Source organism: Chelonia mydas, chromosome 23, assembly GCF_015237465.2.
Source record: "Chelonia mydas isolate rCheMyd1 chromosome 23, rCheMyd1.pri.v2, whole genome shotgun sequence".
Lineage (NCBI taxonomy): Eukaryota > Metazoa > Chordata > Testudines > Cheloniidae > Chelonia > Chelonia mydas.
This window is the reverse complement of record NC_051263.2, coordinates 18,263,220-18,285,772: the sequence shown is the minus strand read 5'-3', so window position 1 is coordinate 18,285,772 and position 22,553 is coordinate 18,263,220. Positions and strand designations below refer to the sequence as shown.

Genomic DNA, 22,553 nt, shown 5'->3' with positions numbered 1-22,553 from the left:
GGAAAAAAACCCAAACCCAAGTCACTTAAAACTTTCTTCCTTCAAAAACAAAGGATCAATTTTTTTTTTTGATATAAGCTTTGGAAGCCAACAAGTGCTACAAATTTCTGTATTAAAAAGGGTGTTTTATTTGACCTCCCCTTTTTTTTTCTGGGAAAAATTCCAGCCGTCTTTGCGGGTTTCCAACACCCGAGCAGCCAGGCACAGAGCAGGAAGGTGCAAGAATATGAATTGCTCGCAGGCAGGCGTGGGAAGCAATTGCTGGTTTATCTAATTCTATAGAGGGCTAGGATCAGCAAACTTGCGGCTGTGGTTTCCAACTCCGGGATGTCTTCGAAGGAAGCCGGGGGCAGGATGAAGTGAAGGGAAAATCTTAGATAAGGGTGCAAGAGAAACCGGCGTCGAGAGAAACACAAAGTCTCCAGTTACCGTCGGGACTAAATTGGTGCCCGCAAAGAAGATGCTGCATGAAAACTTTCGAATGGAAACAAACAGGTTTCAGTTCCTTCCAGATGGTTTCCTTGTCCTGTGATGGGCAAAACGTATTTGCGATGCAGTTTTTTAAATTGTTTGTTTCATTGAAAAAACTTTCATTTCAGTTAAAATAATGGGTGTCTGGGCAGCGCCTGGCATGATGAGGGGCCCTGATCTCGATCGGGGTCTGGGCAGCTCCTGGCATGATGAGGGGCCCTGATCTCGGTCGGGGTCTGGGCAGCTCCTGGCATGATGGGGCCCTGATCTCGGTCGGGGTCTGGGCAGCTCCTGGCATGATGAGGGGCCCTGATCTCAGTCGGGGTCTGGGCAGCTCCTGGCATGACGGGGCCCTGATCTCGGTCGGGGTCTGGGCAGCCGCACAGAGATAGCTCACCTGGTGCTGAGATGCAGCTGGTTCTGGGGTGGAGTGTGGTAATATGGTTGTTTCGTTTTGCAAAAAGAGGGTTTAATTAGGGCAGCAGGTTTGCCACAGCGCTGAATATGTCACAGAGGCCAGGACTTTGCCGTTTGTCTGAGACTTTCAAAGTTGAGTGAGGGGGTGCTGACCACCCTCAGCGGGGGCTGCGAGGAGGAGGCCGCAGAGGACAAGGAGGAGACGGACACTCACAAATTATTTTAAAGAGGTATCGCTGAATTTCATTTGTCACAGCACTTTCTTATCACAGATCACGGAGCCATCCTGGTGAATTTAATACAAGTCACGGGGCTCGGGGCAAATAGCAGATGGTGACTTTCCCACTAAACCTGTGACTTTTCTTCCTAGAAGCCAAGGCCAGATGGGACCCTTGTGACCATGTAGTCTGACCTAGAAGTGACTAGTGCCCCAAAGCAATTCCTAGCGCAGATCGGGTAGAAAAACATCCCAGCTTGATTGAAAAATGGCCAGTGACGGAGAATCCACCGTGCCCCTCAGTCAACTGTCCCAATGACTCTCGCCGTTAGAAACGGACCCCTTATTCCCAGGCTGAATTTGTCTGGCTTCAACTTTCAAGCCATTGGATCTGGTTCGACCTCCCAGTGCTGGACTGACGGGCCCCTTATTAAATATTTGTTCCCCTCCCTCAGTACTTCTAGCCTGGGATCAAGTCAGCCTTTAAACCAGGGGTGGCCCGCCTGAGCCAGAGAAGGAGCCAGAACTTACCGATGGACATTGCCAAAGAGCCACCGTGACACGTCAGCAGCCCCCCACCCCGTTCCCAGCGCGGCCTGCCCCCCGCCAGCCCCGCCGATCAGCGCCTTCCCCTCCCTCCCCGCACCTCCCGATCAGCTGTTTCGTGGCGTGCAGGAGGCTCTGGGGAGGAGGGGGAAGGAGTGAGGGCACGGCAGGCTCAGGCGAGGGGGCAGGAAGGGGTGGAGTGGGGGCAGGGCCTGGGGCAGAGCCAGGGGTTGAGCAGTGAGCCCCCCCGCCCCCCGGCACACTGGAAAGTTGGCGCCCGTAGCTCCAGCCCCGGAGTCGGTGCCTAGACAAGGAGCCGCGTATTAACCTCTGCAAAGCCGCGCGTGGCCCCGGAGCTTCCCTGCTTCAACCCTTCTCTTCGTTAAACACAATAGCTGGAGCTCCGGCGTCTCTCGCTCTCAGGCAGGGTTTCTAACCCTTGAATCATCCTCCTGGCTCTTCTCTGACCCCCTCCCCGATTGCTCAATCTCCTTTTGCTTTCACTACATTTACCCGGGCCGCTCTGCGATTTGTGATTTTAAAAAAAGCCAGGGCATATCAGCAGCCCCCGTTATAACGCTCCCCCCAAGGGAGCGGCTCCGAGAAACGCAGGGTGAACTCAGGGGCGGGAATTGCAGGACCACTTACCTACAGCGGCTTCACGGTCAGTTACGGAGTAATTTTATTCCCTCCACTATTGCTGCACCTGATGTTATTGCTATTGTTATTAATGGTACCATTACAGGTCCTCCAGCTGCTGATGCTGCAAAATATCCTGCTGCAGCTAGAATTCCAGTTCCAGTTCCAGTTACTATAAGTGCTAAACCTAGTTTTCCTTTTGGTTTTTTTTTCAATCCATGGTGGGTCGGTTCCAGGGCTGCAATAAATAATAAGATTTGAATGAGGCCACATCGCAGACGGGCTTCTCAATCGTCAAGCCTCTGACATGAAGCGGAAAGGGACCTTGTTCTCTTCGCTTGGTCTCGTGGTTCAGCTCACTAGCTGGAGCTGCTGGCGTCTCTCGCTCTTAAGCCGGTGCAGCTTCCTTGAGAAGCCGGCCTGAGGTGTCTTTAGGTGGGAAGCAGCCACACTGCAATGCTGCACAGGGAATGGGAGAGTTCGCCCAGCACTGAGATGCAACCAACTCTGGGGCTGGGCAGCTGGGGAACAGGTGCGCATAATACTGAACAGGATGGGTCTCCTGGCACTGAGATGCAGCCACCTCTGGGGTGTGGCAGCTGGAGAACAGCCACATAGCAACACCATACAAAAGCTCTGACCACTAGACCCCACTGCCCTCCCAGAGCTCAGGGTAGAACCCAGGAGTCATAAGAACGGCCAGATTGGGTCAGTCCAGTGGTCTGCCTAGCCCAGTGTCCTGTTTCCTGACAGTGGCCAATGCCAGGTGCCCCAGAGGGAATGAACAGCACAGGGCCATTATTGAGTGATCCATCCCCCTTTGTCCAGTCCCAGCTTCTCAGTCAAAGATTTAGGGACACCCAGGGCATGGGGTTGTGTCCCTGACCATCCTGGCTAATAGCCATTGATGGACTATCCTCCATGAATGTATCTTTTCTGTGCTTTTCTGGACCCAGTTACCTTTCCCATCCCTCTGATCCCAAGGAGAAATGTTTCTGAGGTTCAGAAAAACGAAGCTGACTTATTTCCCCTGATTTTCATGCTTCCTCTGAGCCTGGAAGCCGAAGTGCCAAACCACTGTGAGAAATCGCTTCTGGTGGTATGTGTGATTCGATCACTAATGGCACAAGCCAGCCCGTTCTCAGGAGCCTTTCAGCCTCCCTGGGTGGATCCAGCTCCACATTTGGGTGCATCGGGGAACCGGGGTTGGCAATTTGTTCCCTGGATCTGTTTGCCGTCGCTGCTGATTTGCAGAGCAGCCGACAGCCTCTTGCACCAAAGCAGGCTCAAGATGCAACCCACCCACCTCTTTCAAATCCAGCACCCCCTTCCCCTCCTGTTCTCCTCCTTGGCTGCATTTACCTTCCGCTTCTCTGCCGAGATCTTGAGCAAGTTCCCTTTGCGGTACCTTTTCCATCACTGTCGCAGCTGCCCTCAAGGCGTAAGTCCGGCCCAAATTCTGTATCAAAGCCTCGACAACCTCTTTCAGGCTGGCGTCCCTCGGGAAGGTATTGGGTTTGTCGCAGTAATCAAGTTCACAGACAAGCTCATTCATGGGTGTCTTGCACAGCAAATGTTTGAACTTTTCAAATTGATCTGGGTTCAGTTTCTTGAGGCTAGTGGTGAGGATCTGTCGGACAATAATCCCCTTGGCGTCTGAAGCCATCTTACTGAGTAGGCTGGGGACAGAGGGGATAAGGAACTGAGACTGCAAAAGAATAAATGGACACAAATCAGACGTCAAGAATTGTAACATTCATAAACCAGACGGAGAACACTTCAGTCTCCCTGAACACTCAATAACAGACTTAAAGTGGCCATTCTTCAACAAAAAAACTTCAAAAACAGACTCCAACGAGAAACTGCAGAACTGGAATTAATTTGCAAACTGGACACCATCAAATTAGGCCTCACTAAAGACTGGCAGTGGCTGGGTCATTACAAAAACTAATTTCCCCCGTTGATACTCTCACCTTCTTGTCAACTGTTTGAAATGGGCCACCTTGATTACATTGGCCTCATTAGCACTACGAAAGTGATTTTTCCTCCCTTGGTATTCACCCCTTCTTGTCAACTGTTGAGACTACCCCACTTCCATGTTAATTGGATTGGCTCGTTAGCACTGACCCCCCCACTTGGTAAGGCAACACCCGTCTTTTCACGGGCTGTGTATTTATACCTTCTTACTGTATTTTCCACTCCATGCATCTGATGAAGTGGGTTTTAGCCCACGAAAGCTTATGCCCAGATAAATGTGTTAGTCTCTAAGGTGCCACAAGGACTCCTCGTTGTTTTTGCTGATACAGACGAACACGGCTACCCCTCCGAAACCTGAGACCTTTGGTGTCCGTCTTGACTTTACTGACATAAAATACAACTTTCTGCACAGGAGCATGTCCAAAGGGGACGTTCCACCCTGTCCTTTTTTAGCAGCAACCACCCAGGTGTTACATGGTCACAGCTGTTTCTAGGTCTGCTCGACACACAAAGTAATAACCCCGAGTTCTTCACTAGAGCTTTTCGCCAGGAGATCTCAAAGCGCTGCCCAAAGCAGGTCAGGCTCACCCGCTGCCCTTGTACAGTGACAAAGAACAACAAGAAGGAGTCACGTTGTTCTTCCCCCCGCCACTCGCTTGCTGAACAATTCGGAGGAAGCCACCACTTCCCACGGGCGTGTGGCCGGAGCGTCTCAGACGCCAAATCCAACCGGCAAGGCAGCTGCAAAAATGCCGGGATCCCGGCGGGCTGCGCAGTGACTTCTGCTCGGCCCAGCTCCGAACCACAGGCCTGGGCCCATCATTCCCGGCCTCCTTGCCTTCCCCTGGCTCCACCCTTCCACCTCAGCTTTCCTGCCCTCTGCCCCCCACATTCCCCTGCCCCCACATTCCCCTGTAGCCCTCAGTCTGTGTCTCCTGCCCCCCACATTCCCCTGTACCCCTGTCTGCCTCCTGCCCCCCACATTCCCCTGTCCCCCACATTCCCCTGTAGCCCTCAGTCTGTGCCTCCTGCCCCCCACATTCCCCTGTACCCCTGTCTGCCTCCTGCCCCCCACATTCCCCTGCCCCCCACATTCCCCTGTACCCCTCAGTCTGTGCCTCCTGCCCCCCACATTCCCCTGTACCCCTGTCTGCCTCCTGCCCCCCACATTCCCCTGCCCCCCACATTCCCCTGTACCCCTCAGTCTGTGCCTCCTGCCCCCCACATTCCCCTGTACCCCACATTCCCCTGTACCCCTCAGTCTGCCTCCTGCCCCCACATTCCCCTGCACCCACATTCCCCTGCAACCCCTCAGTCTGTGCCTCCTGCCCCCCACATTCCCCTGTAACCCCTCAGTCTGCCTCCTACCCCCCACATTCCCCTGCCCTCCACATTCCTCTGTACCGCTCAGTCTGCATCTGCCCTCCCCCCCATTCTCCAGTAGCTACCTCCAGTGAGCGAGCGCTAGCCAGGGGAGCCATTTCAGATGGGGGGGGCAACTCCAACAGTGATTCCAGGGGGTACTCAGGCACCTGAACAATCGTGGTTTTTTGCAGCTATAATGGGTGGGGAGGGCAAAAAATTAGAACTCACCCCCCTCAATCTCCACCCATGTTGGGGCACAGGTGCCCCCCCCCACTAAACGGCACCCCTGCTAGACCCCCAAATTTTCCTTGCTTCTCTTTCACCCTAGTGAACCATTGCATCACTCTGGTTAATTCCCCTTCTTCAACCGTCAACCCCCTCCGGACCATGGTTCCCACCTGCCCTCCCTCAGCAACACCTCACTCCTCTCAAAGCCTTGAAACCTGATGGATTTGGGGCAATGGACTGACTTTCTGGGGCTAAAGTTTCCCTCTTCCAGGAGCCTGGGCCATGGCCCCTGTTCCTGCCTCTGCAGTCTCCTTACCTGTGCAGCGCGGCACGCTGCTCGGTGAGTTCAAAAGAGCAGCTTCTTCTTTTATATTTAGTGAAACTAGCATGCAAAGGCGCTGTTGAAAAAGCTTTGCGTTGTGTGTCGTGCTCTGCTCAAAAACAGGAAAGAGGCCGCGCTCAATGCTATGTACGTGCAGAAGTCGGACTTCCTCTCGCAGGGAGAATGATCTATGTCGAACTTTGTGTGTTTGCTTTGTCAGTAGGTTTCCGGTGCATAACTGTATCTGAGAAAGGCCAAGGACAGCCAAGCCCAGCCCGCAGATTTGTGAGGATCTGAATATAAACCAAGCTGGGTTTCTGGAAGGCAAAACCTAGGGCTCTGTAAGAAGTGTGTCAATTTCCTGGAAAGGTTCCTACGTAACACACAGATTGTGGAGCCCTTCCCTGCATATTTCACCCGAGGAGATTTACAGGCCCTAAGTCTGATCCTGATGCCTTTGAGATCCCGACCCACCTGTACTGCTTTCGTTTCTCCACGCCTTATCCCGATTGCCAAGACATTGGTCCTGCTGTAGCTTTAACCAAACAAACATTCAGCTGCTGTTAATGATTTAATGCTTACAATACCCCACAAATGTACCCAGTGATGTACAGAGACATGAGACAAGGATCTAGCCACATGGCCCTGACAATCTCACTTAGACAATCAAAACCAGGCAGCGTTACTGACCAAACACAAGCTGGTGAGGGATACCGCCAGCATGGGAGAGGGGTGTCAGGAAAGAAGTGTGTGTTAAGAAGGGACTGGAAGAAGAACAAGGCAACTGAGCAGAGAAAATGTGGGAAACTCAGAAGACAGCCTGGGAGTAAGTGTGACACTGAAGAGACAAAGGAGCACTCGGGACGGAGCCGCACAGGGAGTGATAAAACTTGCACTGGTTTAAAGAAATCACGGGGACACTTATTTTGGCTTGAAGGCAGCTGCCTTGGTTTAATTTAAGTCAAGGGAAAGGGGGAGATTTTACTTTCCTCTGAGAGTGGCCACTGGAATGGTCAGAGACCAGATGAGACAGACGTCTGGTCTGGCCTTTCTTATAATGCCCTGAGCCACAGCTCAGCTCAGTGGAGACGCCTCGACTTCAGTTTTCAAAGCGTGGCGGCATAGGGAGTGTTATACTTAGAAAATGAAAACCAGCAGGATCTTATTTAGGGGATAAGGCAATACGCCGTGTTTATTGTGGATACAGAAAGGATCATTTTTAAGCAATCAGTTATAGCTATAACATTCCATTCACTCACACATTCATTCACTCACACACACAGGTTCTGCAAGGTTGTTACAGTTACCAGCCTAGAAGTTGCTCATGACAAGTCACAGGCCAGGTGGCCTGAACACGAGGATGGAGCCAAGTCTTGTCAGATGCACATCCGGTGCTCCTGGAGGTTGGCTGCAGAACCAGACTCAAAGTCCTTCATCTTTAGAGTCTGTCTTTACAGGAATCCATCTTCGTACAAGCCTACGAAGTTTGCTTTGTCATGCTACTCTCACGTTTGAAGGGATAATCAATCACGCAGATGGTACAACAGTGTCAATTTGTTGTTATCTGGTTCTTCAGACCCCCTGTCCTTGGGGCAGTTGGGGGTGGATTCTGGTTTGCCCTCGGGGTTATCCAGTTATCTCACCCAACACATTCTTCGGCCCAACGATCCTGGAGTTATAACTCTAAAGCTGGCACTTCCAACCTTTGATTACCCATTCAAACCAAACATATAGTCACGACCACACTCTATTTCACTTAACACGCTTCCGATCACATCTACATTTTGTTATCTATCCATCCTTTACATAACCCTCTGTCATTGTTCAGGAAAAGTTAGCACATGTGACTCCATTTTGGTTTGGGACCCACCATTGTCTAAAAGCAAACACATCATGCACCAGGAGGCGTGTTCCTTAGACACTGCATTCCTGTGAAAATCCTCCCCCTTGTCTCGAGCCTGCCTTGACTCCCAGTGTCAGTTCTTTGTTAGTCCGTAACTCCCTATCCTCTGGCCTTTGATGTGAGGCCTCCCATCCTGATAATAAAGGTTACTGATGCGGGGCTTTAGGACCATGCTGTGTAATTAACATACTGGTTTAGCACGAGGAATGCACCAAGCAGGGATAGGTGGTAGATAAGACAAGGGTTTGTTTACTGGCTAAGGTTTCTGATGCACGAGGGCAACATGCTTTGCTAAAAAGTATATAACCTTTGTATAATCTGTATTCAGGGTCCCCTCCTGGCTAGCAGGGGGGCACCAATCTCGGGCGTAATAAACTTAGTGTTTTTTGGGAACTCTGCAGTTGTGGGCTTTGTTTATGTGCCTCAGCCTAGATTCGAACGAAACTGTTACGAATTATACCTGAGAGGACACGCACACAACTGCTGCGAATTACACCTGGTAGGACAAGCACACAAATGCTGCGAATTACACCTGGTAGGACACGCACACAAATGGTGCAAATTACACCTGATAGGTCACCCACAGTTCAAATCTAGGCAAAAAAACAGATACCGGGAGTCAAGGCAGGCTGGAGACAAGGGGGAGGATTTTCACAGGAATGCAGTGTCTAAGGAACACGCCTCCTGGTGCATGATGTTTGCTTTTAGGCAATGGTGGGCCCCAAACCAAAATGGAGTCACATGTGCTAACTTTTCCTTAACATCATAAATATAAAAGGAAGGGGAACCACCTTTCTGTGCACAGGGCTATAAAATCCCTCCTGGCCAGAGGCAAAACCCTTTCACCTGTAAAAGGTTAAGAAGCTCAGGTAACCTGGCTGGCACCTGACCAATGAGGGGACAAGATACTTTCAGATCTGGAGAGGGGCGGGGGGGAGAAACAAAGGGCTGGTCTGTCTGTGTGATGCTTTTGCCAGGAACAGATCAGGAATGCAATCTCATAAATCCTTAAATTAGTAAGTAATCTAGCTAGAAATGTCTTAGATTTCCTTTTATTTAGTGGCTGGTAAAATAAGCTGTGCTGGAGGGAATGTGTAGTCCTGCTTTTGTGTCTTTTTGTAACTTAAGGTTTTGCCTAGAGGGAGTCTCTACGTTTTGAATCTGACTGCCTGTAAGGTATTTACCATCCTGATTTTACAGAGGTGATTCTTTTACCTTTTCTTTTATTAAAATTCTTCTTTTAAGAACCTGATTGCTTTTTCATTGTTCTTAAGATCCAAGGGTTTGGGTCTGTGTTTATCTGTACAAATTGGTGAGGCTTCTTATCAAGCCTTCCCCACGAAAGGGGGTGTAGGGCTTGGGGGGGTGTCATATTTTTGGGGAAGACGTCTCCAAGTGGGCTCTTTCCCTGATCTTTGTTTAAAATGCTTGGTGGTGGCAGCATAGGGTTCAAGGACAAGGCAAAGTTTGTACCTTGGGGAAGTTTTTAACCTAAGCTGGTAAGAATAAGCTTAGGGGGTCTTTCATGCGGGTCCCCACATCTGTACCCTAGAGTTCAGAGTGGGGAAGTGTTCAGGAAAAGTTAGCATATGTGACTCCATTTTGGTTTGGGGCCCACCATTGTCTAAAAGCAAACACATCATGCACCAGGAGGAGTGTTCCTTCGATACTGCATTCCTGTGAAAACCCTCCCCCTTGTCTCGACTCCAGGGTTCTGTTCTTTGTCTGTTTCTAACTCCCTGCCTCCTGGCCTTGTGATGTGGGCCTCCTGTCCTGATAAGAACGGTTACTGCTGCATTGCTTTGGGACCATGTTGTGTAGCTGAAGTAATGGTTTAGCACGGGGAATGTACCTAGCAGGGATAGGTGGTAGATAAGAAAAGGGTTTGTCTATTGGCTAAGGTGTCCGATGCACGAGGGCAACATGCTTTGCTAAGAGGTATATAATCTCTGTATAACCTGCATTCGGGGTCCTCTCCTGACTAGCAGGGGGGCGTCACGCTCGAGCGTAATAAACTTAGTGTCTCTGGAAACTCTGCAGTTGTGGACTTTGTTCGTGTGCCTCAGCCTAGACTCGAACTGCGCGTGACCTAAGAGGTATAATTCGCAGCAGAAGGAACCTTGACACCTCCTATAATCACTGGCGCATGACAGGCTTCAATAACCCTGTTCATACCACTTGTTACGCATGAAAAGAAAACAAGCAGGATAAACTTGCAGGATGGGGGTGTAACGATGCTGGTTCTGGTGGGACCCAAAGGAGAGGCGCCAATTCAGGACAAATTGCTTCAAGCAGGCCAGTTCCAGCCCCAGGCTGGGGTTTTTCCACCTCTAAGGCACCAAACCAGCCAAACAGAGCAGACTTTGGTCTCACCCGGCTGGCTAACCACAAGTCACACAAGCAATTCCCTCAGACACTCCAGGTTCCCAGTATCCCCACCAGCACCACTCGTTATGGGGACAGATGGTTATGAAAACCAACACCCCAGGAAAAGAAAAAAGATTCCCTCGATCCCAAAGGACCAAGCCCCAGACCCAGGTCAATAGACAAATCAGATCTTACTCACAAATCACGCTGTTGCCAATCCTTTAGCATCTAAAGTCTAAAGGTTTATTCATAAAAGGAAAGAAATAGAGACGAGAGCTAGAATCGGTTCAATGGAATCAGTGACATACAGCGATGGCCAAGTTCTTGGTTCAGGCTTGCAGCAGCGATGGAATAAACGGCAGGTTCAAATCCAGTCTCTGGAGAACATCCCCAGCTGGGATGGGTCCTTCAGTCCTTGGTTCAAAGCTTCCGTTTGTAGCAAAGTCCCTCCAGAGGTCAGAAGCAGGACTGAAGACAAGATGGAGGAGCTGCAGCAGCTTTGTATAGTCTCTTGCCATGTGGTCTCTGCTTTCTGTGTCCCAAAGACAAGCTGCCCCTCACACGGCCTGGAAACAGCTCAGTGTTCTGTCCATAGGTAGGTCCCTGCCTACCTGGCTGAGTCCCCAGGCGTGTCTGCCTTCTCTCAATGGGTCAGTTGTATCGCTGATGGTCCTTAATGGGCCATCAAGCAAGCTAGGCAGAGCTGACACCAACTTGTCTGGGGTGTCACTCAGAAGCATAGCATAAGTTTGAACTACAGACAGTACAGAGCCAATATTCATAACTTGAATTATAAAAATGGTACACACATGTACACAGCATAATCATAACCAGCAAACCATAACCTTGTGTTAGACACCTCATTTGACCCCCTTTATACAAGATTTGGTGCCACTCCAGGACTTTGGTTGCAACAATGTTCTATACAGTCCCAGGTCAAGTCAATAACGTCACAGGGGGTTAACAAATCTTGTTCCTGAGTTTAAGAAAAGATTTGTAACAGCAGCTGTAATCTTAGCACTTTAGGACAGACTTTTTATCTCTTGGGATGTGCTGGTGTAATTAACACCGACCTTGTAAACTGACAGGCATATTTCAATTAGCACAAACTCAGCAAGCTGAGAGGCATATTTCTAATGGTCGGGCCAACTCCGGGGTCTGTTCTGGGCCATACTTTCTCACATCTTCCCGGAACATAAATGTTCTAATTATTACTTTAATCCAATAGGAGCTCCTGAGCAAAGGTCTCAGACCTGAGCAGAGAGGCTACCTTGATAACAACGACAATAGACACAATAGAAACAGCGAGAGAGAGAGAGAGAGAGGCCTCTTGCAAGTCAAAGGGAAGTTCATAGACCTCTACGTTTGTCACACAAATATCCTAGTACTGCTGCTCCTAATGGTATAAGAGGAAACATTCCTGATGGAACTATCACCGTTGCTATCATTCCTAAACAGCCCAAGCCTAGCACAGTCACACCCGCAACCAGTCTTTCTTTTAGTTTTTGAGCTCCTTCTCCGCTGTCCCCTTGAGCTCCTTCTCCGTTGTCCCCTCGAGCTCCTCCTCCATTGTCCCCTCGAGCTCCTCCTCCGTTGTCCCCTTGAACTCTTCCTCCGCTGTCCCCTCGAGCTCCTCCTCCGTTGTCCCCTCGAGCTCCTCCTCCGTTGTCCCCTTGAACTCTTCCTCCGCTGTCCCCTTGAGCTCCTTCTCCGTTGTCCCCTCGAGCTCCTCCTCCGTTGTCCCCTTGAGCTCTTCCTCCGTTGTCCCCTTGAGCTCCTTCTCCATGGTCTCCTTCAGCTCCTACTTTTTCCTCTGCCGAGCTTGTTTTCCAACCTTAAATGAATAAATAAATAAATAAATAATCTTAAATGATTTTAGTAATTAGTGTCCCAAAGATTAACCCAAGGGCTTGCTGGGCTGGTCACGTTGGGATCATTCATCCAGCCGAGTCCATGAAGGTGGGGGGGGGCAGGTGTTGGGCCCGAGGTCTTTGGGGGTGGCAGCTACGGACAGGAATAGGGGTTGGGAACAGCCAGCAGGAGTCTACGAGGTCACAGGACCTGAAAGTTTTAGTCACCTTTGACCAGCCCCCGTCACTCAGCCTGAAGTCAAAGCGTTCCCGATGTCCATACATACCTGGCTAACTTGTGCCCCCAGTTGTTAGGTGGCTTCTGGGTTTGGGTCTGGCCTGGGACACAAGGACAGATCTGGGGCGGGGAAGGAAGTGCTAGTGGAGGCCCCAAAGAGGTGTGTCCACTGGGTTCTCAAAATCTCTGGTTAATGAGATTCCTGGCCCTGTTTTGCTCCTCCCCCTGCTCCATTCCCTTTACCTGACTCTTTCTTCATGAGCTTGTCAGCGAGATCTTTCCTCGGTATGGCTTCCAGGACCTTCCTGGCTTTTTCCAGGGCCTCATTGCTTCCGAAGTGGCTCACCATCTTGTCGATGGTCTCTTTCCGGTCGGCTCCATCCAAAGAGGAAACCCTCATTTTCTTCTCATCAGCTTCATTCTTCAGATACCATTTGAAATTTTCAAAGTCTTTGTCACTCAGCTCTTCCAGGATTTCAACAAGTATGCGTCTGGCGTTGTCCAGCATGGTGCAGAGATAATTAACTCCTGAGGAATGGAGAGGAAGAACATCAAGTGGAGGATAAAGTGGGAATGTCCCCAATCACATAAGATGAAACCCCTGGGCCCATCTAGCCCAGAATCCATCACACCCCCACCCCAGCTCAGATCTATGATGGCTTGATCCTGGTCTATAAGTATCCAGACAGGGAGGAGATTTTAGAGATACGGGGTCTCTTTAATCTCACAGACAAAGGCAGAATGAGAACAAACGGCTTGGAGCTGACACTAGCATTGACCAAGATATGCTGGGCTATCGATCTATCCCCATCCACCCCCTCTATCTATCTATCTATCTATCTATCTATCTATCTCCATCCACCCCCCTATCTATCTATCTATCCACATCCACCTCCTCTATCCCCCCAAATACACACTCACCCCCTTCCTGCCTCACAGAGCACCCCAAAAATCTGGCAACCCCGCCACCTCGGACCTGCTCTAAACCACGTCCAGCTGGCTCCTGTCTCAAGACCACGCAACGCTCCCAGCCGTAGCACTGGCAGTCCCGGGGCAGCCACCTAGGCTGACGACCCCCATCCAGGCGTTCCCCAAGGCCACCGCTGAGCGGCGGTGACAGCGTTCTGGCCCCTGTGTGCCACCGTCCCCCTGTCCTATTGCCAGTGATGAGCACCCAAAACCCTAACAACTGGTCCCCTCCTCACCCCACAAGGGGGTCGTTGCCCCCCCCGGACCCCTGCCCCATCCACCCCCTCCCCTGTCCCCTGGCTGCCCCCAGAACCGAGCAGGAGGGTCTGATGGGCCACCGTAGTGGGTGCCCATCCCACCCCTAAGAGCTAGAGGCACCTGCCGGGGGGCGAGGTGGGGTGTCCCAGGGGTGCTTACGTGGGGCAGCTCCCAGGAAGCATCTGGCAGGTCCCTCTGGCTCCTAGGGGCAGGGGAGCGTAGTTGGGGGGGGGAGCAGGGGGAGCGGCCGCTCCCCCCACTGATCACATCAAAAAACGATCTGGGTGCTCCAGGGCTGGAGCACCCACAGGGAAAATTTGGTGGGTGCAGAGCCCCCACCGGCAGCTCCCCGCCCTGTGCCCGGCCCCAGCTCACCTCCGCTCCGCCTCCTCCCCGAAGCCACCGCCCCGCCCTGCTTCTCCGCCCCCCCCGGCCTCCTCCCCGAACCCACTGCCCCGCCCTGCTTCTCCGCCCCCCCCGGCCTCCTCCCCTGAACCCACCGCCCCCCTCGGCTTCTCCGCCCCCCCCGCCTCCTCCCCTGAACCCACCGCCCCGCCCTGCTTCTCCGCACCCCCCGGCCTCCTCCCCTGAACCCGCCACCCTGAGGGGGAGGAGGAGGTGGGGGGTGGAGAAGCAGGGCGGGGCGGTGGGTTCAGGGGAGGAGGAGGAGGGGAGGGCGGAGAAGCAGGGTGGGGCGGTGGGTTCAGGGAGAAGGCAGAGGCCCCTCAGGGCGGCGGGTTCAGGGGAGGAGGCGGGGGGGGCGCGGAGAAGCCAGGGGGGTGGTGGGTTCAGGGGAGGAGGCGGGGAGGGGGTGGAGAAGCCGAGGCGGGGCGGTGGGTTCAGGGGAGGAGGCAGGGGGGCGGAGAAGATAGGGGGGGCGGAGGGTTCGGGGGAGGAGGCGGGGGGGCGGAGAAGCTGAGGGGGGCAGTGGATTCAGGGGAGGAGTCGGGGGGGGGCGGAGAAGCAGGGTGGGGCGGAGGGTTCGGGGGAGGAGTCGGGGGGGCGGAGAAGCCGGGGGGGCGGTGGGTTCAGGGGAGGAGGCGGGGGGGGGCGGAGAAGCAGGGCGGGGCGGTGGGTTCAGGGGAGGAGGCGGGGGGGGTGGAGAAGCAGGGCGGGGCGGTGGATTCAGGGGAGGAGGCGGGGGGGGGCGGAGAAGCAGGGCGGGGCGGTGGGTTCAGGGGAGGAGTCGGGGGGGCGGAGAAGCAGGGCGGGGTGGCGGGTTCAGGGGAGAAGGCCGGGGGGGGGCGGAGAAGCCGGCGGGGGGGTGGTGGGTTCAGGGGAGGAGGCGGGGGGGGGCGGAGAAGCCGAGGGGGGTGGTGGGTTCAGGGGAGCTGCCGGTGGGGGCTCTGCACCCACCAAATTGTCCCCGTGGGGGCTCCAGGGCTGGGGCACCCGTGGAGTCGGCGCCTAAGGCCCCACGTTGGGCCGGCTGTTGCATTTCGAAGCCCTTTTCGAGCCGGTTCTCCCCGCGGAACAGCCGGTTCTAAAGGGGCTTCGAAACTGAACCACCGGCTCCAGCTCCCCCCGCCTATTGCCCTGCGAGCGTTTTACCCTCCCGTGGAGGAGCGAGTCGGTGGCGGGACCTTTCCGAGGTGCTGGGGGCCCCGGGGGGACGTCTGTCGAGGGATTCACAGTGGGAAATCCGCCGGGTCTTGCATTAGGTATTAAATGGCTTTGCGGACCCTTCTGGGATGCATCAGGCAGCTGAAGCGATGATGCCGAATGAAACAGAAACCGCTGCAAAGGCTCAGCCTCTCCCTGACCTCCTGACGGGCGTGCGCAAGCCGAGAGAAGGGGCAGGGCAGATGCACCTGCTGATTTCCTGCAAAAGGCCCCTCCAGGATGTGGGGCTGCATGCAAAAGGCCCCTCCAGGATGTGGGGCTGCAGCAAAGGGAGGGGACGTTGGCTTTTGGTCACAGGTCCCCTGCCTGCTGCAACAGGACTGTCGGTTACACTCCTGGGGCCAGCCGGGAGGGAGCTAGACAGCCAGACATAGAGGGAGCTGACAGACGCACAGCTAGGGCCTGTCCTCACTTGATTGATCTAGGTCAGGGGTGGGCAAACATTTTGGCCCGAGGGCCACATCTGGGTGGGGAAATTGCATGCAGGGCCATGAATGTAGGGCTGGGGCAGGGGGTTGGGGTGCGGGAGGGAGTGCAGGGGGTGGGAGGGGGTGCAGTGTGCAGGAAGGGGCTCAGGGCAAGGGGTTGGGGTGCAGAAGGGTGCAGGAAGGGTGCAACGGGGGTGTCATGGAGTGTGGGGGAGTCAGGGCCCTGCACCCCCCACTTCCTGCTATTCACCGTGACTCTCAGCCAGCCCGTAAAACAGAAGGTTTATTAGCCGACAGGAACATGGTCTAAACCAGAGCTTGCAGGTGCAGAGAACAGGACCCCTCAGCCGGGTCCATCTTGCGGGACAGGGAGCCCAGACCCCGGCGCTGGGCCTCCCTCCGTTTCCCCAGCCAGCTCCAAACTGAAACCCCCTCCAGCCATCTCCCCCAGCCACACCCTCCGGCTCCTCCTCCAGCCTTTGTCCAGGTTCCTGGGCAGGTGTCAGCTGGCCCCAGCCCCCTCCTGGCTCAGGCTACATGCTCAAGTATCATCCCTCAGGTGAAGTCACCCGCTGATATCCCATCCCCAATGCAGCCAGTCCCAGTAAAACTCCCACCCAACCTTCCCAGGTCCATCCGCCCCACTCCCTGCTCCGTCACATTGCTCCCCCCTTTGAGACTGGACGGAGCAGGGTCAGTCTGGCCAGTGACCTGGGGAAGTTCGGGACCCATCTCCGGGACAGCGCGTCCGCTATCAGGTTGGCCCTTCCCGTCATGTGGACCACGTCCATGTCGTAATCCTGCAGGAGCAGGCTCCATCTCAGGAGCTTGGCGTTGGCTCCTTTCATCTGGTGCAGCCAGGTCGGGGGGAGCGGTCGGTGTAGACGGTGAAGTGTGGCCCGAAGAGATAGGGCTCTAGTTTCTTGGGGGCCCTCACTCCTTCTCGATGGCCGCGTAGTGTCGCTCCCGGGGTAGCAACTTCTTGCTCAGGTACGCGGTGGGGTGTCTCTCCCCCTTTTCATCCTCCTGCATTAACACCGTGTCGGAGGCGTCGGTGAACACCATAAAGGGCTTGTCAGAGTCTGGGTTTACCAGAACTGGGCTGCTGACAAGAGCCTCCTTCAGCAAGCGGAGAGCCCTCTGGCACTGCTGGGTCCAGACCACCTTGTCCGGTTTCCCCTTCTTGCCTAGCTCGGTGATGGGGGTGGCTACGGAGCTAAAGTGGGGCACAAACCTTCGATAACACCCCGCCATCCCAATAAAGGCCTGGACCTGCTTTGTGGTGTGGGGCGCAGGCCAGTCTCTGATCCCCTCCACCTTGGCCGGTTCCGGCTTTAGGCGGCCGCTCCCCACCCGATGGCCCAGGTAAGATACTTCCGCCATCCCCACCTTGCATTTCTCAGCTTTTACAGTCAGCCCAGCCCCCTGGAGTCGGTCCAGCACTTGTCTAACCTGGGACACGTGGTCCTCCCAGGTCTGGCTAAAGACACAGGTGTCCACAATGTACACGCCACGGCCAAACTCTCCATCCCCCTCAGTAGCTGGTCCACCAGGCGCTGGAAGGTGGCCGGCGCTCCCTTGAGGCCGAAAGGCAGGGCCAGGAACTCATAGAGCCCCAGAGGGGTGATAAAGGCCGATTTCAGCCGGGCATCTGCATCCAGCGGCACTTGCCAACTCCAGTTGATGCTGCTGCTGTTTTTCCCAATTCTCCCGCTCCTGCGCTCGGTCCTCCAGCTCTTTCAGTTTTCGCTCCCTCTCCCATTCCAGCCGCCTCAGCTCCAGCAATGGGGAGCTCCGCCGGGAGGATGCCCAGCTGGCCGCGGGGGTCACGGTGCCCTCGGTGTTTGCCGGGCTCCTTCCAGCCCCTCCCCTAGCCATAGGTAGGAGGGGCCTCGAGATGCCCTCGGCAGCAGTCTGACCCCTCCCTTCTGGGACAGACACCGGTACCCGCCCTGCATCTGCCGGGCTGCTTCTCTCAGAGACAGGGATCCGCTCCTCTGAGCGATCCTCCTCCTCCTCCTGCAGCTGGGCAATCAGCTGTTCTTGGTGGGTTTTCCAGTGCACAGGCCCCTCTGCTTGCACAGCTCGACCAGGTCCCTCTTAAGGCGGTGGTTATACATCTCCCAAGTTGCTGTGGACTCGCAGGCCTGGGTGCTCTCAGCTCCCCAGGGTTTCCAGGAAGAACCCCGACTGTGCAGCCCTTCTCCAGGTCAAGCCGCAGACTCCCAGGGTCAAGCCGCAGACTCCTTTACCCCTGGAATCGCTCACCGCGGTTCCCAGGGGGACCCCATTACTGCAACAGACCTTCTCACTGGTCACACCCTCCTAGGGGTTAAGCGTAGCTTCTCCGCCCCCCCGAAACCGCTCCTCTCTGAGCCTTCAGCATGCCTGGTCCTCGTCAGTCCCCCTTCGTTTTACTGTCCCCGGTCACTTACTGCAGAAAGCGCCATCCCCGGGGTGCAGTACATCCCACTGCTGACACCAGTTGTCACGAAGTGTGGGGGAGTCAGGGCCCTGCACCCCCTCTTCCTGCTTTTCACCGTGACTCTCAGCCAGCCAGTAAAACAGAAGGTTTATTAGATGACAGGAACACAGTCCATCTTGGGGGGTAGGGAGCCAGACCCTGGTTCTGGGCCTCCCTCCGTTTCCCCAGCCAGCTCCAAACTGAAACCCCCTCCAGCCGTCTCAGCCAGCCACACTCCCGGCTCCTCCTCCAGCCTTTGTCCAGTTTCCCGGGCAGAAGGTGTCACCTGGCCCCAGCCCCCTCCTGGGCTCAGGTTATCATCCCCCAAGTGAAGTCACCCCCTGATATCCCACCACCATCCCGCACCAATGCAGACAGTCCCAGTAAAACTCCCATGCAACATCCCCAGGTCAATACTCCCCACTCCCTACTCCGGCACAGTGAGGACAAGTGTGTCTCTTGATAGATCAATAAACTTGTTTTATTCTTTAATGAAAACGAAGTCAATGCTGTGCATTGTGCGGGTAACTCCATTTAAGGTAGCAGCAGAGTGTTATATGTGGCAACAGACCTAATATAGCTGTCTGGCAGGTGTTGGCTGGGCTCAGAGACGGCAGCCCAAGGCCCATGGCTAGATAAAGATGCTCAGGGTGCGACCCAGGGACCCCAAGTTGCAGGGCAGATGGTGACACGGCCCCTCTCTGGTCTGGATTGCACCCCTGACTCGGTCCCCAATGGTGTATTTCCAAAGCCAGCAGAGACGGAGCTGGACAGACAGACACAGAGGGAGCTGATGGACACACGGCTTTTGTAGCATTTATTGTTCTGACGCAAACCCGAAACCCACCAGAAATGGATGCTCTTCACTGGGGAAGGAGCAGTGCTCAGATATTTAAAGGACCCCTAGCCCCTTCCCCAATTTGAGTCTCACTCACCTGATACAGGATCCAGTCACCTTCCCTCCTTCCCCCTGGGTCTGTACCGGGAACCTGAACCCATGACGAGTTGTCAGGAAGGAACAAGTCCCGGTCTACACCCAAAAGTGGCCCCATCTGAACAAAGAATGGTTTGTAAATCGAGCCGTTTGGTAAATGCCCCGGATGAGTTCCATCGATAGAAAGCCAGCTGCCCACCGGGGTCAAAATCGGGGTCATGCAATCATTTTTAAAACTGATTCCATTACAGTGGGGGCAAATGTTGGACGTAGACTGGACCGTGCAGCATAGCCAGCTCCAAGCGCTCAAAAATCGTGAGTAAGGCCTCCAGAATTCAGGAGATCGGCATCAAAATCATAAGATTTTTTAAAATACACTCAGGGATTTTTGTTTCTCTGTTTCTTAAGATCCATGTTTTCAAGCTTCTCCCTGTAACCAGACAGGCTAGAAACTTTTTTTAATTGAAATTTGAATTTCCCCTTTAATCCCATGACTCCAGCAGCTGGGACTTAAAGAAAAACACCAGATATCACTGGTAAAGCTGACACTGGTGTTGGCATTACTTTCACTAAATTGATTTAAACAACAATTTTAGTTTAACCAGTGCAACTTCTAGGAGGAGAGTCCACACCCCTCCCAAATGCCGACAAACCCTTGGTTCGTTAAAAATAATTAAGGAAAAGAAATAGCCAAGAGGTCAATGGATAGAGACTTGTGGAGGGTTTAACACAGCAAGGAAATGGCAGCAAACTAGCCTTGGCTGAGACTAGCTATCTTGGGCAATGTGGCAGCGGGGCCCAGTGGCGAGGGCCAGGGTACTTCTTGTGACCTTGTGCAAATCATTATGTGCCTCAGTTTCCCCTCCCTCCTTGTAATACACCCCCAATGCAATGGGGTCATGAGGACCTGTAGACTCAGCTGCAATAATAATGAAGGGAGTTTTCTGGTTGATTAAATGCTAGTGCAAGGGACTGGACGCAAAGCATGTTAGGAACTGGCTGTTTCTCAGAGCCATCCAGAGCTGGGGAGGGAACCCAGGAGTCCTGGCTCTCATTCCCCCCTGCTCTAATCCACTAGACCCCACCCCCCTCCCAGAGCCAGGGAGAGAACCCAGGCGTTCTGGCTCCCAGCCCCGCCCCCTACTCAAACCCACTAGCCCCCTCTCCCCTCCCAGAGCTGCCATTTCACTACTGTTGGGATGCAGGGTCTTTTGTCCCCTGCTGTTGGACAGAGAGACCTTTTCACTTGGGATTTGGGGGTCAGATGCCCCCTTCTCTGCCCCACTGAGTCGCCAGCAGCTTTGGAACCTGGGACTCTCAGCACCACAACACAGACCTCCGTGCCTTCAGCTCATGGAGTAACTTCATCAGCCAGCAGCAGTAGAAGGCTGTTATCCTCTAGGCAGCTCAGCACCTTCACTCTCTTGTTGCGGGACTGAGGGGAAGTGGGACGGGGTGTGTGTGTGTGGGGTGGGGTGAGGGTTTACACAGGGAAGGGGCTTTTCTCTCAAGCCCTGACAAATGATGACTTGGGTGAGGCCTGTTTTATTTCACAGGCCACTCCCAGCCTCGCTAGCTGCCCCTAGCTTATTTTGTGGGGTCACTGATCCGCAGGACAGGTTCTACGCCCCAGCTTTTAAACAGCCCCTTGGAGGGACCCTGTCAGTGGGCCAGCCCCCGAAGGGGGTCCCCCTCTTCCTCAGTGTCTCCAAGGCAGAATCCCTGGCTCCAGCCCTCCTGCTTCACCCCGTGAGCTCTGCAGCTTTCAGGTTTCTGCTTTTTTCCCCCAACAGCTAAAATAAGTGGCTTGGTGCCGCCTCCTGGTTATTCTAGGTATTGCAGATCTCAGGGTGGGTTTTAGAGTAACAGCCGTGTTAGTCTGTATTCGCAAAAAGAAAAGGAGGACTTGTGGCACCTTAGAGACTAACCAATTTATTTGAGCATAAGCTTTCGTGAGCTACAGCTCACTTCATCGGATGCATACTGTGGAAAGTGTAGAAGATCTTATTATATACACACACAAAGCATGAAAAAATACCTCCTCCCACCCCACTCTCCTGCTGGTAACAGCTTATCTAAAGTGACCACTCTCCTTACAATGTGTATGATAATCAAGGTGGGCCATTTCCAGCACAAATCCAGGGTTTAACAAGAACGTCTGGGGGGGGGGGGGATAGGAAAAAACAAGGGGAAATAGGCTACCTTGCATAATGACTAAGCCACTCCCAGTCTCTATTCAAGCCTAAGTTAATTGTATCCAATTTGCAAATGAATTCCAATTCAACAGTCTCTCGCTGGAGTCTGGATTTGAAGTTTTTTTGTTGTAAAATAGCGACTTTCATGTCTGTAATCGTGTGACCAGAGAGATTGAAGTGTTCTCCGACTGGTTTATGAATGTTATAATTCTTGACATCTGATTTGTGTCCATTTACTCTTTTACGTAGAGACTGTCCAGTTTGACCAATGTACATGGCAGAGGGGCATTGCTGGCACATGATGGCATATATCACATTGGTGGATGTGCAGGTGAACGAGCCTCTGATAGTGTGGCTGATGTGATTAGGCCCTGTGATGGTGTCCCCTGAATAGATATGTGGGCACAATTGGCAACGGGCTTTGTTGCAAGGATAGGTTCCTGGGTTAGTGGTTCTGTTGTGTGGTATGTGGTTGCTGGTGAGTATTTGTTTCAGGTTGGGGGGCTGTCTGTAGGCAAGGACTGGCCTGTCTCCCAAGATTTGTGAGAGTGTTGGGTCGTCCTTCAGGATAGGTTGTAGATCCTTAATAATGCGTTGGAGGGGTTTTAGTTGGGGGTTGAAGGTGACGGCTAGTGGCGTTCTGGTATTTTCTTTGTTAGGCCTGGGTTTTGTGGCACGTTCTTCTTGTGCCCAATGGTCCCTTTGTTTCGGCAGATCTTGTGGATGAAGAAGCAGCTGGTCATAATCTTCATTTCAGACCCTCAAGAGGTTGGTGTGGGGCACAATGGAAAGCAGGGAGGTTGGAGGTAACTCTGGTGGGAGGCGTTTCCTCGATGGGTCCCCCTGGCTGATTCTAGATCAGGGGTATTGGCATGAACAGACTCTTGGGTGGGATCCACAGAGGTGCTCAGACGTTGTGAGCCTGGTGCCTGAGCTTGGTGGTGCCTGACCTTCAGGTGCCTAGAAAATCATTGGCCCAACACTACAATCCACAAAACTTGAGCGCGGGACCCTGGCTCTTAAGTAATGAATGGGGGGAGAGTGGGGTGTCCAAAAGCCAGGTCACAAGGCAAGGAGCCACCTAACCTAGCCCATAGGAGCTGCTCTGTCCAGTGAGTCCAACTGAGCCAGAAGCCCGGTCT

At 53.6% G+C, this 22,553-nt stretch overlaps 1 protein-coding gene and 1 long non-coding RNA gene across 3 annotated transcripts; both read right to left on the bottom strand.

Annotated features, from left to right (window-relative positions):
* Positions 1 to 108: 108 nt before the first annotated feature.
* Positions 109 to 6,496, bottom strand: LOC122463608. Of its 2 annotated transcripts, XR_006287150.1 has the most exons (4): positions 6,177 to 6,496; positions 3,653 to 3,969; positions 869 to 2,528; positions 109 to 526 (listed from the first exon to the last, which is right to left on the bottom strand). It is a non-coding gene; the product is annotated as an uncharacterized LOC122463608 (long non-coding RNA). The 2 variants fall into 2 exon arrangements; XR_006287149.1 differs by having other exon boundaries at positions 109 to 2,528.
* A 4,176-nt stretch (positions 6,497 to 10,672) lies between these two features.
* Positions 10,673 to 15,519, bottom strand: LOC114020180 (circumsporozoite protein). Its single transcript, XM_037888410.2, has 3 exons — positions 15,351 to 15,519; positions 12,784 to 13,068; positions 10,673 to 12,286 (listed from the first exon to the last, which is right to left on the bottom strand). The coding sequence occupies exons 2-3, from the start codon at positions 13,046 to 13,048 to the stop codon at positions 11,802 to 11,804; spliced, it is 750 nt and encodes a 249-aa protein (XP_037744338.1). The 5' UTR covers positions 13,049 to 13,068; positions 15,351 to 15,519; the 3' UTR covers positions 10,673 to 11,801.
* Between the last annotated feature and the right edge of the window lie 7,034 nt (positions 15,520 to 22,553).

What these genes read in the sequence shown, in the direction of transcription:
- LOC114020180 (XM_037888410.2), bottom strand. Translation starts at nt 13,048, where the DNA reads ATGCTGGACAACGCCAGACGCATACTTGTTGAAATCCTGGAAGAGCTG. An exon ending in GCTCATGAAGAAAGAGTCAG is followed by an intron (nt 12,287 to 12,783) that starts GTAAAGGGAATG and finishes TATTCATTTAAG; the next exon opens with GTTGGAAAACAAGCTCGGCA.